The sequence below is a fragment of the Caretta caretta genome, chromosome 11, assembly GCF_965140235.1.
Source record: "Caretta caretta isolate rCarCar2 chromosome 11, rCarCar1.hap1, whole genome shotgun sequence".
Classification (NCBI taxonomy): Eukaryota; Metazoa; Chordata; order Testudines; family Cheloniidae; genus Caretta; species Caretta caretta.
This window is the reverse complement of record NC_134216.1, coordinates 27,382,469-27,403,006: the sequence shown is the minus strand read 5'-3', so window position 1 is coordinate 27,403,006 and position 20,538 is coordinate 27,382,469. Positions and strand designations below refer to the sequence as shown.

General features: G+C 41.0%; 1 protein-coding gene across 1 annotated transcript; it reads left to right on the top strand.

Moving 5' to 3' along the window:
• Nucleotides 1-743: 743 nt before the first annotated feature.
• RND3 (Rho family GTPase 3) lies at nucleotides 744-19,611 on the top strand. Its single transcript, XM_048869598.2, has 5 exons — nucleotides 744-1,126; nucleotides 1,469-1,556; nucleotides 12,434-12,543; nucleotides 14,262-14,396; nucleotides 17,321-19,611. Exons 1-5 carry the CDS (start codon nucleotides 977-979, stop codon nucleotides 17,570-17,572), a joined length of 735 nt encoding a protein of 244 aa, XP_048725555.1. The 5' UTR covers nucleotides 744-976; the 3' UTR covers nucleotides 17,573-19,611.
• Nucleotides 19,612-20,538: the final 927 nt, after the last annotated feature.

Here is a 20,538-nt window from a genome sequence, read left to right as displayed (position 1 = left end):
GTTGCGGGTGCTGCGGGAAGGCTCGTGGGGGGCACGGCGCTGGGGTTGGGGGCGCTGCAGGAAGGATTGCGGGGGCACAGTGCTAGGGTTGGGGGCGCTGCAGGAAGGATCGCGGGGGGCACGGCGCTGGGGTTGCTGCAGGAAGGATCGCGGGGCGCACGGCGCTGAGGTTGGGGGTGCTGCGGGAAGGATGGGGGCACGATGCCGGGGTTAGGGAGCGCTACAGGAAGGATCGCGGGGGGCAGAGCATTGGCGCTTCGCTGGCGGACCGTGGGACGCTGCTGGCAAGGCAGCAGAAAAGACAGATAAAGAGACTGTGGGAACCACGGCACGAAGTGCAGGAGGGAGGCCAGCCCGCTGGGGGCTAAGGAGAGGAGATAAAAAGTGGGGGGCAGCGAGGGAAAGGGACCCCATCATCTCATCCAGCTGGGGGCATTTCCCTGTGAGTCCGGGCAGCGGGTGCCGCCGCCCTGAGTGACCCCATAAGTCCCATACACGGTGTACTGGAAAGGGCTTCTCCCGAGATCCCGGCTCCCGGGCCAGCTCTGCCCTGCATGCACGGACTTGTCCGGGCAAAGCCTTCTCCGGGCTTCCAGTTCTCCCGGCCCCGGCCCGGCGGCGTGGCCCGGCGGAGCGCCGCGGCGCTGCTCCCCTAGAGGGCGTGTGGTTTACAGGCGACGGAGGCAGCCCGCGCTCGCAAGCTCTCTGGGCTCCATAAAAGGGGAAGAGGCGGATCAGTTTCGCTCTCGTGGAGAGAGGACCGGATTGGAAGACGGGCCATATAAAGCCGGGTACGGAGGAGTGAGACAAAGCAGTCGGCTCGGAAGTGGACCTGGGAGACGGGCTGTGCGGCAGGGATCATCTTGCGCGGGGCGCACGGAGCGCCAGGCTCAGACTTAGCCGGGTGTTTCGGTGGCTTTGTTTCTTTCGGGCAAACTCGCTATTTTTTGCTGCAAGAGAAAATAAGGCAACATCAATGAAGGAGAGAAGAGCGAGCCAGAAATTATCCAGCAAATCTATCATGGATCCTAACCAGAACGTGAAGTGTAAAATTGTGGTGGTTGGTGATAGCCAGTGTGGGAAAACAGCTCTTCTCCATGTCTTTGCTAAGGACTGCTTCCCAGAGGTATGTCGAACCCACTCACGCTCTGTCTCCTGGTCCCGAGATGGAGCAAAGCCCGTACAGCATCTATATTTAACCTCCACGGGTGTTTCTCTCCCGGGCAAAGTCTTTTACAATCGTGCAGCTGTATCTTTGCTTGTAAGCCAGCCGCTGTGATTTCACTAACTTACTCTGCAGTGCAGAAGGGAAATGATTACATGTGGGAGAAAGTGCGTTTCTGAACCCAGCTGTCTGTCTCTACAACTGGTTCTCAAATGCAATGAACGATGTCAGACAGGCTTACTGGTGTGTCTGTGGATTTTAAAGACAATAACGTTGTCCTTGTTTCTCTCTCTTTTTATTCAGAATTATGTCCCTACAGTATTTGAAAATTACACGGCCAGTTTTGAAATTGACACACAAAGAATAGAGCTGAGTCTGTGGGACACCTCTGGTAAGTGACCTGCATCATAGCAGATGCCTTGTGATTATTCTTGCATTCATGTCATACTTGTGACTCAGATCAGTCTTTTAATAATGAATATTAACAAGTGTTGCTAAACCTAAATATTTGCTCCTGTGTGACACAAATACCCATTGAGCTTTTACTGAAGAATTCCTTTTTTCAAGCAGGAGTTTCAACTGCTTTCTAGTTTAATAGTCACCGGTAACCGGAGAAGGCATTGTTTTAATTTGCCTCAGTTGTGTTTAGCCTCTTTCGCTCCCCCCCACCCCCACCAAAAGTTCTTGTAGTAATTAGCCCAGCAGATGGGAGATTATTATTGCATATCATGAGCCTTTCATTTTAATATTTGTCATCACTGCTGTGAAAGCCAGCAGGGGTTCTCCTTGCGTAAAACGTGATTATACAAAAACAGCGAGTTTAATAGTCATGCCAATATCTGAGTGGGTTTGGGGTGTTTTGCTGAACTGTTCTTTATTCCTCCTCCTCCCCCCCCCCCCCCCCCCCACCACCACTGTGGGCCCAAAACTGCACACAAATAGCTGTAACTTGGGCAAGGGGTGTCTGACTTCAATGGGACTACTTGGGTAAAGTTTCCTAGTGTGTAACCGTGTGCAGGGTTGGATTCTAAAGCCATCAGGGGGCTATGGGGTGAAGAAATAACCTGAGAGCAGGAACTCTGTGATACTCCTGATGCCTGAAGGGAAGGAAGTACAGCCATATGTGTAATTATAGGGGGTACAAAGAGACCCATCCTAAACCCTTCCTCAACTTTTAGCTTGGGAGGTGGAGGACAACAGTGTATGGCCCCTCTTTCAAATTTTTGTTTAATTTCCCCACTACCCTACCAGGCACAAATGGCTTAGCACCTAGTCCATTCTTGCCCCTCCACCACAATCCAGTTCTGCAGCCTGCAGAGAGAGGAAGCCCTTCCCACAGCTCGGCTGCACCGTTTTTCCTCCTCTTCTACTGCCGGGTGTGTTGTAAGCAGGGCCGTGAGTATAGCACCTAGTCCATTCTTGCCCCTCCACCACAATCCAGTTCTGCAGCCTGCAGAGAGAGGAAGCCCTTCCCACAGCTCGGCTGCACCGTTTTTCCTCCTCTTCTACTGCCGGGTGTGTTGTAAGCAGGGCCGTGAGTCTGTGGATCCCTTACCTGAGTCACAAGATGAGACCACAGGAATCAAAGAGTGGCCTCAACAGGGGTTGGGGGAGGGGGGATGGAAGGGAGCTAAACAGAGCTATTGGGGGACACAGACTTGTGGGGGGACAGGAAGTGTGGAAAGGACAAACCTCCTAGAGACAACAGAATACATGATCTAGGAAAGGCTTCCTGATAGGCCAGAGAGCATTGGGCTAACAAGCCTCCTCAGAGAAACAGAGAACATGGGAATGGACCAAAGGGGGGAGGTGAAAAGAGGGTACATGACTGGGTATGCCACCAGAGGGAACCAGAGAGCATCTCAAGAACTGACCTGGGAGAAATCGGAACCACTGGGCTGGAAAGGGAAGGAAAGGTGGAAATCAGGCACTGGGGAGACAGAGCTCTGACAGGAGGGGCAGATGGCTGAGAAGGGGAGGCAGGAGCTAGTTTTCTGTAGGGGGAGTGGCAGAAGAATCTTTTGAGGGTGGCAGGTGGAATGGGAGGGCACTGAACTCCAGAGCAGGGTAACAAAGGGATTGGGTAGAAATGCAGAAAGAGATCTCTCAATGAGAGGAAGATAACTGAGTGGTAGAGAGCAACCAAAGGCGGGAAAGACAAGTGAATGTGGGAGTTGGCAACCAGCACCCAGTGGTACAGAGACAGTTGAATGTGGTAAACGGACAGACCACCTTGTGAGTGGAGGGGAACATGAGTCTTGAGCAGGAAACAGAGCAGCACACACCGGGCAGCAGAATCCAAGGAAACTGAATTAAATTGATCTTCCCATTGTATAGCCTGGGGAGCAAGTCCTCTGTCGGGAGTACTGCCTTGTGTGGCTTTAACAGAACCAGATGAAAAATAACATAGACAAGTCCTTTTCTGGCTTTGCAATAATTTTAGGACTCAGGCTAGACTTTGCATGAGAGCATCAAGTGCCAAAGCAAGTGGCTGTTTGTGTTGTACATGAGGCTAAAATCGGGAAGGGAGTTCGGGGAAAGATAAATCATTTTCTTACAATTCAGCATTCAAGTGCAAAGCAGCAGCCTTTGTGGGATTCTTGATAGAATCTACTGTAAGACAGGAACTAAACATCCCCTACTGCCTTGGTGACCGACCCTAAGGAGCACATTATTGCTGTTAACATCAATGGAGTGTTTGCCTCCAGATGTGAATGGCAGCTGTATGTGGCAGACAGCTGCATCTGCTTCTAATTCTCTTTTTCTACAGAGGGATTCTCCCAGCCATTTACATTATGCAAGAAAAGGGAGCGGGGATAAAAAGCTCCATTAATGAGAAGATCCTGTCTATGTTGTAATGGAAGGAGAATGAGCATGACAAGTAACACAGGATATAGTTTGACATGACTGGAAGGGCTATCTTAAGAGTCCTGGACCCTAGCGTCTGTGCTCCCGGACTATCATCCTGTCTTGGTAACCCCTATTCCCCTTACAGGACACTAGGGGAGTAAAAGATAAGATATGTGTACGCATGTGGTAATGTTAGATGAAGTCTGCTGATGCTCCTATATGGGCTCCTTTGTGTTCCAACTTTTGACAAAACATAGCGCTTGTCTATTTCCCTGGCTCTGGGAGGTGTTAGACCCAATGTTAACAAGCAGGATGTTGGAGATAAGCCCTAGCCAGTCATCAAGCGGTGGTAGAGAGAATATAATTCCTCCTCTCGGTTTTAAATATGGACACCAGAAAAGCAGTATTTAGGTTTGATTGTTTTCCCCCTTCGAACTGTTTCCCACTCCTGTTTCAGAAACACTGACTCAAATGCTTTGTGATGGATTCTATTTCAAAGGTTAACTGGCATGTTAACAGTTTCCCAGGGGTTCAGCTTCTCTGTATACTGATGTCTGAGGGACCTTGCATTCTCAAACTACCAGCCAAGTAGTTAGATCTTACTTTAGATCAGTAACTTCCCAACATTTTAGGGCCTGCTGTATCAGTTTATCAGATGAAGATCTCAGCTGTACAGACCTCTCCCAAACCTCCTATTCACCTGTGCCCACCCTAATTTGCCATGGCCTCTTAAGTGCCATGGGAGAGACTGGAACTGAGAACAGCCCAAGATCCATTGCAAATTACAGCACCAAGAAGTGAAAGGAGCTAGTTAGAGTTGACATATTAAGGCAAAGGAGGGGAAGCTGGGAAGGACCATCACAAAAGTCCGAAGTGTCAGCAGAGGTTTGAGTATCTGTGGTAGAGAACCACAGCATTAGACCAGTAAATCTGGGTTGAGGAAACTGAATAGGGCATACAACTCCTTTCTCAAATATTTTTTCTTGGTCTGATCCCTAGGCAAGTTCATAGTTTATGTAGATGGCCTGTCTTGCAGCTGGGCCTGATGAAGGCAGCTCCTCCTCCAAAATGGCAAGATGATCCTGATACTGGAAATTAAATTCATATAGAGGGTTTTTTTAATATTGGTAATTTTTTGATTTAAGATAATTGTTTTTATTCTGATTGGCTAGGTGTGATCTCTGATTTTTTGCTGCACTATTGCCTGGGAAAGCAAGTAGTTTCACAGCCCATGCTCAACAGTATTTTCAAAAAGCAAGATGGCTAACAATACAAACAAGTAAGGGTTACAAACTTTTAGAGTGTAATAAAACCGGTTTGAGTTTTCATCTTCATTGCTCGTCCACAGCATAAGAACCATTCATTGCACAAATAAACTCTACACAGTAGCTTTCTAAAGTCATAGAAAATCACCAGTGAGCAGATTTGTATTGAAACATAATCTTTATTTTTATTCATTAAAAAGTAGCCCATTCTTCACAGGTCAACTCCTTTGACCTACAAAGGTTTGAAATCAGTGTGAAAAAATAGATCCGACATATTCATGTAATGAAAAATACATTTTGCAGTATTTTAAAAAGGGAAGAAGTAGTCTTACAGGAAGATATACCTGAAAATGCTTAAGAACTCCTACGCAATACACTATTTGGGTCCTGATCAGGGACCTAATATTTGCTTGAGTCAAATCTGCAGGATCACAGGGTCAATATGCTTGCAATTTAAAACTAAAATTGTTGCAGTGGTAAAGCTGAAAGATAAAACGAATACTTCGTTTTGTATAAAGCATTGCTGAATGATTTAGTGGTTTGGGGGTTACAGGTAAAAAAGTCACATTCTGAAAACAGCCGGCTCCCATTGATTGTTAGAATAAATACTACCACAAACCTGGGCCACTCAATACAAAAATCACACTACCAGACAAGAAGACTTCAAAAGATAAATTAACATTTTTGTCTTATCTCAAGTCCTTGTTGATTTGGTATTATTTTACAAATCTTTGTCCTGTTTTTATCTGTTGAATTAGAGTATAAGCCTAAACTCCCATTAAATTCAGTGGTGGCAGGACTAGGCCCACAGTGAAATTCAAGCTATGAAAATTATTTTATACCACTGGTATATTTTTGCAAATTATTATTGATTTTAGGTTTATATATTAAGAAAACATCTAGCATTCAGTGGATTAGAAAATCACATTACAACACACTGAGACAATAACTCACATTTAATGATGCCACTTGGAATACATTTATATATTTTACATAAAAAAGATGCCATTTAGTTGACTTTGACGGCAATACCCAAGACATTTCAAGATGACTTTATCAGTCTCCACTATTAATTTTTAATTGTGTTAAACTGTCTTCTGTGTTTTCTTTAAACTACAGACAGCTTGCATCAAGATTCCAGGCTAACTGATTAATAACTCCAATTAATTGAAGTTGATGGAAGTCTTGCCATTGAGTTCTTCAGGAGACAGATATTGCCATTTCAAGGCCTAATTCTGCTCCCATTGAGGTGAATAGCAAACCTTCAGGCATGTATAAAGCAGAATCTCACAATCCTGCCTCAGGGTGGTATCAGACCCCAATGTTAGCACTGATTTTGGTTACATATAAAACTTCCCAATATATAATGTATGGTCTAGGACCACAATTACAAAACACCTGGCACCACATACTGGATGGTTGGAAACATTTTAAAGCCAAGTGTAAATTTATTTGGAAAGTTTTTAATGAATTTCCAACATCAAAGTCTAAATATGGGGTTAGGACATTATATGTTTAAAAACGTGGACGGGGTAGGAAGAAAGATTATCTAAAATATTTTCTAGTGCTGTCTAAACCTGTAAGTCTTTACAAGGATTAAAATTTTTCCTAACATAAAGGAAAATGCCTGTCAAAATGAGATTTAACTGGTATAGAACCACTAAGCCTTTTTTCAAATTAGTGCTATCTGGTTGCAATATCACTTCATTAGAAATTATTTCATTCTGTAGTGATATTGTATGATAGTCTCTAGCCAGTTAGGGTGTAATATGTTCATTTTGTTAAGCAGAATATTTCAGAGGAATATTCCATTTGGTGGCTGAAGAACCTTCACAATGTTATCTCATGGAAACTTCGATGAGTATCTACACGTCAGACTTCTTTCAGTTTATCGTTCAGACATCAAACTTTAAATATATCCTGTTAGCAAGTTTTTGCCTTCTTACATTAAAATTACTTTTTTAAATTCAAAATTTCTTATTTGTACAGCAAAAAGCTGTGAAGCAGTAAGAACATTTGAGGCTTTAAATATGTCTGTCTTTCTCTCCCTCTGTCTAACTATAGACTGTAGGTCATTTCTGTAGCATACGTATGAAGGTTGAAATGTGGACTCTGTGCCGAATACTCTAATAAAATAATTCTCTACAGAACCAGAAATAGTACTGCAGTGCTGGGGATTAGCATATAATTAAATCCAGAAGGGCCTTAGAGCTTCAAACAAATTAGCTTTACTGTGATTTGCATGTGCACAGTGTGCTCGGTGTCTGTGTAGAAATGTAGAATTAATTACAAAGATCTTTCCACTGAACCGTTTTGCAAAATATATAAATTAGAGCTGCAACATATAAGAATTGCATTTAATAGAGAACCAACAAAAGCAGAAAGCACCATGGGGGTATTTCAGGGTTTGAAATCTTTGTCTTTCAGATCACTTACTAGTTGGTCAAGTTTGGGCCTATACTCTTTAGTAATAGTTGAAAAAACACATAATTTCCACATAATTCGTTCATTTTTTTTAAAAAAAGAGTACTGTCGATAAATGGGAAATGGAGATTTATAAGTTGTCAGGGAAAAGACCAGTAATTAAAGAATATTTTTTGTTTAGGGTGAAAGATTGCTAAATCCATAAATAAACTAAATTACTGTGAATGCTTGTAGTACTTTTTGCATTTGGAGATGATAAATCATTGAATTCTGCCACATAATAAATAAAATGGCCTTAATTTCCCCAAAATTGTTCACTGAAGCATTAAAAGAAGGATGCCAGCAAGAGAGATTCAATGAAGTGTGTAGTTCTTAGTTACCATCACAGTTTTGTCATTTTTAACACATGAAGTTAGTAACTAGACAGTTCAGGCAGTTGATACGGAATAATGCAATCCTTCACCTCTGGGTCACTGGTTATTTGACCAATCAAAAAAAAAATGGCCACAAATTGTTAACATCTGATGGCTGTTTTCTGGTCTGTAAGAAATGGAATAATGCTACTGTACCAGTGTCATGTATTCCAAACAACATGAAATGCCATCCTATGGACAGTCTCAGTAGAGCAGCCAACACTTGCATTGAGCAAGAACAATGAACTACCTAGAGTTGGTCCCTCCTAAGTAGTTCGGGTTAAGCCACATTGTTTAGGCATAGTGGCGAAGAGCTTTGTGTGCTCTGTGGATAAACGGAGGATTGCAGTTGCCAGTAACAGTTATCTGGCATCTTACACTATCGCTAGTACCCTGCTCCAGCAAAGCACTTAAGCACATGCATAATTCTATTGAAGTCATTGAAAGTACTCACTTGTTTAATTTTAATCATGTGCATTGGTGCTTTTCTGGATCAAGGCCTAAATGAACTTTTAAAATTATAATGAATGTGAGTTTTGCTCAGTTAACTCTATATGAAAATAAGATCTTAAATAGGCAGTTATTAAAATATTTAGCCGATTCAGGCTTCCGCTATTTATGTAATCTACCAGATAGAACTAAGAAATAAAAAATGCTGTTGGGACCAGTCTCTGCCACAGAATAAAAGGAACGTTACTCTGTCCACCAGGGTTCGGATAAACTGTAGAATGGTTGAAATTAGCCCTGACAAAAATGTGGTCGTGATTGTCACCAATCTGCTCCAACAAAATAAAAATAAATAAAATGTAGAGTTTTGACTGGAGTATGGCAGTTCTGTTTGTGAAGTCTCCTCCTCTTCTCTGGTCTTGGCATGGTTTCAGATTGGTACACTAACTTGAGAAAAAGATGGAACAGAGAGTTATTGAACTGCATTCAGAAGGTCTGCGTAGACTGGATTCACATTCCTAAGATTCTTTAGGTCCTGAGAATTTTATGTGGAATAAATGATGAAATATTACATTGAATTGAGTCATGCAGTTAGGTTTTTTATTTGTGTAATCACAAAGATTTGGTGATTGCTGCTGAATGAAACCAGTAAATATATTTCTTCTGTTGAAGCATTCCACATGGTCAGTACTTTAAAATATTCCTATTAGTTTTACCGCACACTCCCTCAGAGAAAAGAATGTGTCCAGTATATCTCGTTTACAACCAAACTGACAGATCATACTTAACTATCTTAGTGTTCAGCATTTTAACATGAGAGACTCAAAAGGAAACAACATAAAAAAACCAACATCTGGAGTTGGTATGGCGAGTGGAATCACAAAGCTGAATTTAGTAAGTGCATGCCTTTGTATGCATAAATGCATATTTATGCACATATATGGTATATGTTGTATCATTGAGGAGTAGTGACTGAGCAGTTAGGTATGTGTCTAAGAAATTAGTTTCTGGGTGAGGCTCTTTAAGATTTCTCTGTAGCTGGCAACTTTTATCGTTCCAAATATTAATGATCTTAAAGACAAAGGGCTAATCCTGCTCTTACTTGTCTGAGCCGTGCTGAGGGGGAGGAAAGGTGGGAGCCATGAAGTGGTTCACACAACTAACTAGCGAGCACAGAGCAGGATAGCTGGGGGTGGAGTTTGTGATCTACAAAACAGTATAGGTCTCCTGTTAGCATCCGTGACGTACCCCATAATATCTGCCAAGGACTGCGAGCACGGCCATGCAACCTATCTGGCCGATCATTCCCTTGAGGCTCTGGAGTGCTGGCAGATTTAACAGCAGGAACAGGTATTGGCGGGGAAGATGCCCCCATCGCAATACCCCTTCACAACGTAGAACAGGATTTGTAAGAAAAGAATGTATTTTATTGATACACATGAAGCATAATACGTACATTGGAGTGAACTCTTCCCTTTAATTTCAATTGAGTTTCACCATGGATGAATTAGTGCTAATATGTCTTATGTAGAAAGCTAAAAGCATTTGCTCTGCATTGGGGGAGGGGGGGCATATGATTGTTTCCTTCTTTGGGATACTTATCCACATGATTTACTCTGGATTTTTCCTTTTTGAAAGGCCAGCTAAGGTGAAGTACTAGTCCCGTACATACAGTGTCAGGTCTTCTGATGGAATAATAGATATAGAACTCAGCGTCCATGTGATTGAGAGCCCACTGATATCAAAACATTACGCAAAGGGGGTTAAATAAGCAACTATTGAAACTATTTTGTAGGACACAGAAATCTAGAGGCAAAATATGGGCCTTGTGCATTCCAGAAAGAGGTCAAATTGAGCTCTCCTTTACACCAGAGTAAATACAGCAATTCAGCTGAAGCCAATGTAATTTTTCCAGATTTATATTGGTATAATTGAGAGCAGGACGTGACCCAGTATTTTGAATGTTTACTTTGTCAGGCCTATACTATATCTGATATTTTTCCTCTAGTGTTTTGTTTAATGTTGAAGAGTGATAAAAGTTTTTTTTGAAGAGCAACATTCTGAAGCTATGAATATTCATTCATTCATTCATTGTGGGATTGACATTGTTTACAATTCTTGTGGGGGAATTTTTAGGGGGGAAGCCCAGTTTCGTCAAACTATCTTCTTCTACCAACTTGGGTAATGCTTCATTGCCCATATGTTGCTCCCAATTTCAAAAACAAAATTCCTAGAATTCTTGCAGTTCCCTTCTGGCATAAGCTGTCCAGCTGGAGTGCACTGTGATGTGCGCTCACTGTTTCTCTTACTTCCTTGTGTAACAGCATGAACTGTTTGTCTTTCAGGGAGAAACTTACAGAATTTTTCTCTTCTGGTTAATCATGATTGTTTTTCAGCCTTTGAGATAACTTACAGTCAATTAGCTGTGGATAGTTTGAAGAAAATAAGGGATCTAATTAGCTGATGAATCATTTTAAAAAGTTACGCTATTGTCTCATAAAAATGTGATATGCCATCTTTTTAGGTCCATGGAATAGAGAAATACAGAAACTTATTTGTTTTATGTCATAGCTTTTCTTAAGCTATAGGTATACCTTTCTTAAATCAAGCCCCCAATTCAGTCCATGGGACTACTCATGTGCATAAGAACCCTGCTGAATCAGAGCCTTAATAAATGGAATTTTTACAGGTCTCAGGTCAAATTCTCTGCTAATGAAGATAGATGAAACTCCTTTGAAGTCAATGGATATGCACCTATTTACACTAGCAGAGAATTTGGCCCATAATCACCTATCTCAGAGTCCTTTAGTCAATTCCTATTATGGCCACATTCCTACAGAGATTTATGCTCATGCTTAACTTTACACACTGAGTAATCTCAGTGAAACCAATGGTGCTACTCACAGTGTAAAGCTAACCCCATGTATAAGTCTTTGCAGGGTTGGGCCTATGTTTATACCACATACGTTTACTGGAGTAACTTCTGTACAGTATCCTAAGGCTTTCCTTCTTTGAGCAAACACCATTTTATTCTAGTCTTGACCATTGAAGACACCTTTAAAATATGCAATGGTGGGCCATCCTGCTGTCGCTGAGAGGCCTATGTGCTAACATAAGGGGATTCCTTCCAACTAGGCTTCTGAAAAACATTAAAATCTCCCAGCATTCACCCAAGACTCATTGACTATACTGCTTTAGAGAAAGTTTAGTCCAGCTTCTGGAGGGGGCCAGAAGTAGAGTACAAAGTGTGTGTGGAAAGAGCCTTCTTTCTTGACAATACCAGCTGATTTTTGCCAGCTCCAGGGATTCAGTCAGTTCTGATAAACAGTGGAGAGACATCCAAACTTTTAGAATTGGTGTAAGAAATGGAAAAGACCAGGTCACCCAGTCCAGCAATGGGTAATGGCTCCCACACTTTCTGATTTTTCTATAGAGTCATAAAAGAAAGATACACAAAAGGCCCATTAGGTCACACAAGCCTTTGGTGGGGTCATACCCAAACCAAAGGTCTCACTTTTCTGAGACATGCCTGTCACCAGCTCCATGTTCTATCCCATATCTGATTTCACTCTTTGGGCTGTCAGGGAGTGTCACAGCTGCTTTCAAGCTTGCAAAGGAAGTTTAATCACTGGGTTGCTAACCTGATTAACTACCTGAGGAAGAAATCCCCCTTATTTAGGGCTAGGCCTAAGAAGGAATTGGAGCATGGAGAAGTAAGCACCAAAAATAACCTTGGAAATGTAGTATGTTTTGGAAGAAGGATAGTGACATGCCATTCAAGAGCTTTACTGTAAACCTTCTGAATAAGTTTGCATGACTGCAGAAGAAAAAGGAATATTAAGCAATAAACATTTCTTTTTTCTGGACAGGGTCTCCTTATTATGACAATGTCCGCCCGCTTTCCTATCCAGATTCCGATGCTGTCTTGATTTGTTTTGACATCAGTCGGCCAGAAACCCTTGACAGTGTGCTAAAAAAGGCAAGTGTATGAGAATATTTTTTTAATTCAAAACTATTTATAAATCGAATCTATTTTTAAAACTCTCTGTAATGTAGCACTATTTCCAATCGTATAATCTTCAGCATTTGATTGTTTCACTAAAATAACCCCATAACTGCACTTTGCGGAGCTAGAATTTTAGTCCATCATTTGAGAAGACTGAAAAATACTCAGAAGCAGAGGCATTAGGAGATCGGAATTAAGTAGAATATTCACTCCCAAAAGCCCTTTGCAAGTATTTTAGTGGCACATAATGTGAAAAGAAGGAGTGGAGCCATGAAGAAGCTGCCTTTCAAGGCATGCTCCTCTAGCAAAGGGGATTAAAGACTCTATAGCAATTTGCATTGGCACAGTTAATACTGGTCTGCCCAACATTAAGACCTCCACCATAGCCTTTACTCCACGTTATAGGGGTGGTGATATGCAGTCAGTGGAAGAGCCAGTGACAACATGACTCCTGAGGAAGGGGACTCAAAGCAATGTGGAAGGCCTTGCTTTCAGATGCTCCATGATCTGCAGGATTAGTGCATGATTTCTCCGCAAAACTAAAGCTCAGCTATGTTTGAAGGCCAGGCACCTGCTCCTTCGTGAATTCTCAGACCTCTCCCCTTTCTTGGTGCAGCATGAATCAAAAATTCTGCAATGTTAACTTCAGAGTTTACTGACTACCTTGTCCGCTAATACAGTTTTTTCCATGGAGATTAGGAGTTGGGCCATTTTTGTTTTTCCTCCTTTAGAATGGATTTGAAAGTAATATAACACATTTTCTTGTCTGAGCATCACCATCACTGACAATGTCAACAAAAGTGTGAGAACAGGTTGGGTTTTTTTGTTAACGTGTCTTCCTGTCTGGTTCTTCGTATACTGAACACACAATATTTTAGATCCTGAATAAACAGTGGGTACTGTGTTTTCACTGGTTTACAAAAGGGTGGTAGATTTTCTTTTTTTCCAATATACATGTAAAAATTAAAATGTTCCCCATCAAATCTTAATGATTCTAAGATTTGTCAGATTTAGGCTGAAGAGACTTGAAAAAACACCATTATGAGTTTATGTCCATGTTCACGTACAGTATTTTCACAAGATATACAGTACACTGTTGTGTATTCAGGATTAAGCATATTATTTGATCAGCACAAATGGATTCTCCACAGATTAAACACATTTTTCTAGCACTCAAATGAAGCCATGAGCTAATATATATGATTATCTTTAATATGTTTTATATTTGTCTGAGACCTGCTTGTAATTTGTCATTTGAGGAACTGTTTGAACTAGCTAATGGCAACACCCTTTGCTATTTCTACTGCAATGTGGGTAAAACCAGTGAATCATAGGATGAGAGAATGAGATTGTATATTGTTTACTGATTTTAGGCGGGATCAGGGCATGACTGACAATCCTGACGTAAATGGACATTTCAGTTGAAGTCAGCAGGACTAGTGGGTGGGTAGGGGTTGCAAGATCTGCCCTAACTTGGAAACTGCTAGTTCATATGCTCTCAAATCCTCAAAGTCAACTTGTAGCATGGTTACAAATTAAACAGGTACCAATGTAATGTATTTATGTTAAAAATGCTTCCTGTGAGTGTTACCAAACTCTAATCCTGTTTCCATTGCCTCTTTTCACTAGCATGCTTTAATTAATCTAAATAATGTATTGCATTACTATCGTAACAAAATAATATTTTACAGTGGAAAGGTGAAATTCAGGAATTTTGTCCTAACACCAAAATGCTTCTGGTGGGTTGCAAGTCTGATCTGCGCACAGATGTGAGCACATTAGTGGAGCTTTCCAATCACAGGCAGACACCAGTATCATATGATCAGGTATGTGTCATATCTCATTCTTTCCACTCGTTACTTGGTGGTGGTGGGAAATACGCAGTTCGGTAACATTGCATTCACTTTTAAGAGAAACTGCCCTCCTTCTGCACTGAGCTTATTTACACTAAAATAGTTAGATGCTGTTACCTAATGATCTCCACAGGTGAGTCTGAAAACACCAGAGGCTGTGTATTCTGTGCCTGCAGAATTCACATGTTCCTGCAGACTTGTGTCCCAGAAATATAAGCTCTCACATAAATATGTTTCTAGCTCTAAGGGTTGCAGAGAAAACCTTTAAAAAGTGAACTGAATGTAAACGAATGTAGTCATTTTGCTGAGTCTCTAGGCAGCCTGATGCAGCACTCTGTTAACACATACTAGGTAACTTTTAGTCTAGACCAGCAGGGTCTACACAGGCCACTTAATGTGCAACACGTTGTGCTTTAGAGTTCACACACCTCTCGTGTGCATTGCCGCTCACGTGGAAAAAGACAGTTAACTACGGGCAACACAGTGCAATCGGGCCATCAACCTGATCTTTAAATTTGAGTGCCCAAATTACGAATCAAGGTGTCTCCGATGCTAACTTTGCTAATGTCTGTTGTATATGCAAAGCTGAGTTTTGGTGAACCAACATTACAGCAGATTTAGTGGTAGGTTTAAGTCCTTAAAAGTAAATTGTTCCATAGATAGTGAAATGGCGGCTCATTTTGCACCCAGTACTGTACTGTCAGTGTAGCAAAACTATAACAGGGCACCAAGGTGCTGTGATATAAAAAAGCACCTTGAAGTTTCCTCATCTCACCACTCCAACACATTTTCTTTGCTTTATGAATTTTAAGTGCGTTGACATTTAACAAACTTTAAAATGTAAAACAGAAGTGTGGCAGAAACTGTTCAATTATCACAACAGAAATACTCCTTTTTTCTTTATTTAGAACATTTTGTGTTTAAAATGATCAGAGAAACAGTCTGTTGTAAATTTTGGCCAAGATTCTTTTCTCATCTGTGTGGTGCATATGCATTCTTGATGCCAAAGTTCTGCCCTTCCAACATGCTTGGACTCCAAAGTGTGTCCTGAGGATGCAATATCAGAACTGAGATCAGCAGCATGAATCTAAGAACCCAGACAGAGTCAAGTAGAGCTGTCATGTATTTGTTACAGTATAACTGGGGTATGCAACACAGTTGTACATGGGGTATTGGGAAACACTTGTATGATCCATGTAGTTTATCATTATTATTCTAAACTAAATTTTAATTCTCTCTTTGCTGAGGGTGTTTTCCCTGTTGACAGTGCTTTTAATACATCGCTGAAAGAGAATTTATTTTAGAGTGTGGTGCGTTCTTCAGCCATACTGCCTCTGATTGAATAGCCATTTACATGAGGAAAGTCCATGCCTGTTGCTCAGTAACTGAGGACTTACAAAAGACTGTAAATAAAGCATTATAATGGAATAGTGTCAGCTTGTTCAAATGATAGTTAAGCACAACGTGTTTGGTAATGGAATATGCAGGCTTTCCACTCTAGTTCATTGATTTGAATCTAGCCTACATTGACAGAGACTAAATGTTGATACCATCTGATCGTTGTATGATAGGTTACCTGAAAGGGTTGGGAGTGGGGGCCAATTTGCTAGTGGGACATCGTGTGTGCACATCACAAAAGCTGCCACCACCTCAAATGACTTTAAGTTGGCAGTTTTAGAGGAGAGATTAGAGACTGAGTGGCTTTCTCCAGTTTAGAAGTGATCTCTCCAGGATAGAGGCACATTGATGTGGACACAGCAGAAAAATGAGAACAGATACATGCCTGGAATTAAGTGGCAGGACAACATACAGGGAAGGTGTGCTACTCTCCCGTGGCTCAGACTCTCCTATGCCAGACATGTAATTGGTTCCGGTGCAGGGGTTACAGGTCTCCTTACCATAAAATGCAGGGTAGGCTCTTCTCAGCCTACCACCCAGGACTCGGTTCTCTGAGTCCTAGCACCCTCCCCACTGCGAGGGAAACGGAGGGTGCAGCAGGGTGGGGACCTCAGCCCATGAGTGACACATGGTCTCACCCTATCACATGATCCTAAGGCCTACCATCAAATTCCCAGGTCTTTTACCTCTGGGAACTGTTCATTTTATTCTCTTCACCACACTGGAACTGGCTGCAAGTTGTCACAAATAAACAATTCCACCCCAGTACCTCAGTTTGGTACTAAGCATGTCCCTACTTAACTCACTGCTGGAAGAGAGCCAAGAGAGGCTCCAAGTGACCGCTGCACCGGCTTAAATCCTTGGAGCAGGGGAATGCTGGCCAATCAGCATCCCTCTCTTCAGCTGACCAATGGGTTCTAGAGATTCCAAGGGGGAGGTGATACATCTTGGCTCTTGGTTAGTGTCTTCCTCCCTAACTGCTGGGACTGTCCCCCTTTCACTGCTGGCCCCATCAAGTTCCCCCACGCAGTGATGCAGGTGGGTATGATTTGACAGGGCTGTAAGGAGGAGCTGCTGCACAACAGATACCTTTTCTGTGCAGAGTTAAGGATTTGATTTTTCAGGCAGTCAGTCCAGTACCTTTCAGGATGAATACAAAAGTCTCCCAAACGAAAAAGCTCAAATTTTCTGAATAGGAAAAAAATCTTTTTCAGGGATAGACAGGCCATTGTCCTTATCATGTACAGCTTTCAAATTATGAGTATTTCCTCACAGGAGACAATTCTTAGATATTTGTAGAATACGTTTTGAGTGCATATCCCTATCTGTATTTTGCAAAAAACCCAATGAGTTGCTGTGTGTCACTTTGCTGTCTTAGATTTGGTTTTCACACAATAATATGTATGCAAACAGAACTGAAGAATAACCGTATGGTTTACTTTGGCTTTGTACAAAACCTCCCTATTGATTGCGGTTCCTTTTTCTTTTTCCCCCCTCAGGGTGCAAATATGGCCAAACAGATTGGAGCAGCCACTTACATTGAATGCTCAGCCTTACAGTCAGAAAACAGTGTAAGAGACATTTTTCATGTTGCCACGTTGGCATGTGTAAACAAAACAAACAAAAATGTTAAGCGGAACAAATCACAGAGGGCAACAAAGCGAATTTCACACATGCCTGGCAGGCCAGAACTATCTACAGTTGCTACAGATTTGCGAAAGGACAAAGCAAAGAGCTGCACAGTGATGTGAAGGATCTAGGTTTCCTTAGGAAGAAGGAAGAGACAATGTGTTCAGGAAAGGTGAAGACTCAATGAAGTGCACAGCCAAAGTGGTATATCATGTGTGGGCTTAAGTCAATACTTTAAAGGATACTCTTCACCTTTTGTGTGAGATTGTATTTAGGGATTCAGCATGTAGACTAAGCAGTGGGAAGAGATGGATCTGAATGAGATGGCTGTCAAAAATGTTACATGGAAGAAATGCCAAAAAAGGAAAATATTTGAATGTGCTAGAGAAGAGGAGGAAAAGTAGCACCTCAGAGAAAGATGTCCTGGACAGTGCTTGTTTGTTTTCTTAAAGATCTGTTTCTGGATACCTACTTTGATTTAATTAAAATAATATTTTAATGTTCCTTTTTAAAATTAAATTAATTAAGATGTTAATAACACATCCTCATCATTGGGGCCCTAGCCCCATGACCTTACAGTTAGTTTTTCTGCAGGATATGATCTAATTTCCTTGTAGCTCATCATTAAAATGGAAATTATATCCAGACCCATGGGTCATCCGGAGGAAAACATTGTATATGAAAAGCTTGGAAATTATGCCTTCCTGAGATGGCTACACAAGCTAAATTGGAATATGATAATGATGATAACCTTTTGAGACTTCCCAGTATTATAAGTGCCCTAGCACAACAACAATTAGATCAAGTAGAAAAAAATTACCTGCTTGTTACGGAACTTTCAAAACATTGACTATTTCTGTCCATCATTGTGATTGTACTTAAAAAGTAATGCTCTTAAACTTTATTGTTTTACATCTTCTATGTAAAGATATGATGTACTGTATGGATATGTCATTGTAGGTTGAATTGCAAAATCAGATGAAAGGTGCTATCAGTTATGATTACAAATGATCCTCAGTTTAAAACCTAATTCTTACAACCTTAATGCCCAATCCTGTTTAGGTGCTGAGAATCCTCAGCTCCTAGTCCTCAGGAGTGGAGGTGCTGAGTTTTTCCCAGGCCCTATGGCTGTGTAATGGAGAAGTGATATTCTGTGGTATGGTTTTTTGCAACTATGTTTAAACAAAAATAATAGTACACACATGAGCCAACATAGCCAAGTTATCTTGTATATGATACATTCTAACAGGGCTGCATTTGGTGACCGTCTCTTAGTATGGATTTCATTTTCTTATAATGAGTGCTGTAGGGAAATAGGACCTTAAGGAGCCCCCAGTGGAAACTGGATACTATTTTAATCCTAAAGGACTAATATGTGCATATCCAGACAGTGGTCATTAAACATTACTTCAGTGAACCGGATTCAGTCAACTTCTTTTTCACTTGGTGATTACTATAGTTACATGAAATAAATCAATCAGCCTTTAAAATAGGTTGCAGATGTTTACTGACGAATTACTGTCATGACTTCTTTTTAAAAGGATACGCTAAGCTCTGACTAGGGTTGCTCTAGCTTGTTGAAAACAAGCACTCTTTTCCAGTGATAATGCTTCATTTTTGAAGGGTTAAAGTGGTGTTTGCTTTCAGTTGTGGCAGGATAGAGGATGATGGTAATTAAAACACTCCGTTCTACGTGCTACCAGCACTTTGCTTTATTTCTGCAAAAAAGAAAAAAAAATACCATTCCAGTCATTTCTCACAAAAAATCCCCCAGACATTTTACCACCGTAATATGCTTTTGACTGATGCAACAATATGCTTAGGGCAGTATTACAAAATAGCTGGCAAGTGCTTTCTGTATTTAAGTATTGTAAAAAGAAAATAAGTTATAACTGTTATAAAACAGGACATTCATTACTTCTCTCTTTTTTTTTTTAATGTTGAAGTCACTTTGTATGTTTGATTAATGTTTCTGCAGTATTTATTAAAATATCTTTTTTTCTTTGAATAAAAAATAACTAACTAACCAAGTCTTAGTGTAAATGATCTGTGTGGCCAGTTCACTGTAATTTGTGTTTGTTTTCCTGACATTACTGTACTGAATAGTATGCTGTGTACATCTTGGAGTTTTTATGCAGTCTGAATGAAATTGTGACCTATGCTTGTTGCCTCTCATTTAAGTTATGCCATTTTGGTATGCTGCCATTTAAAATTGGGTCACTTGTCTAATCACATTTCCAAAAAATTACAGGGAGATAGCAGGGAGTAGAAGGGGAGTAAACTGGTGCAAATAAGTGAAATATATTCTCCTTTTTGTTCTTTCAAAAATTGAATGCCTGTTAAAGAAGCTTCCAAACATTCAAGGTTTATCTACAGTATAAAAAAGAAAGTTGTGTTTCTAACTCAGCTTAGCTACCTGCATTAGCTAACTTGGATTAAAATAGCCAAGAAGACATGGCAGCTTGCTTTTAATTCGGGTTACCAGCTGGAGTTCAACTCCCAGGTTTCTCTGTTGGCTTTAACTTGAGCTGATATCCTGAGTTTAAAACAGAATACCAACATATTTTGCACTGTAGATATTTTGCACAGCCTTAGACTGCTGTAACTTGTGAGCCTGCACTTTCTGCAGAATTTCCTATTTTCCACTGACCTTGGCAGCAATAGGTGGGTTAATATTTTGATTGTGATGAAACATTCTTCACTGATTGCTCTGTATTAAGTAAAACCAGACTTTTCTTTAGCATTAGGCAGGCATGTCTTCTCTCATCACTATGACATATTTATAGGGGCCTCTGAAGGAAAAACTCCCACTCCACAAGGGAAGGTTGAGTTTCCAAGCTTCCTCTTAAAATATTTCAGGATAATGGTAGAACAGTGAGACTGAACTCCTGACTCCATTCAAGTCAATGGGAGTTTTGTTACTGACTTCAGTGGGGTCAGGATTTCACTCTGAATGAATTCTTCAAACTACCCCCTCTTGAGGAGCAGCAATTGCTTGAAAGGCAGACTCCATTTCAAATAGTCACGTTTGTCTCTCTTTTCTAACTCTAGTTCCTTTTATTTGTGGGATTACAATTTAATAATATTA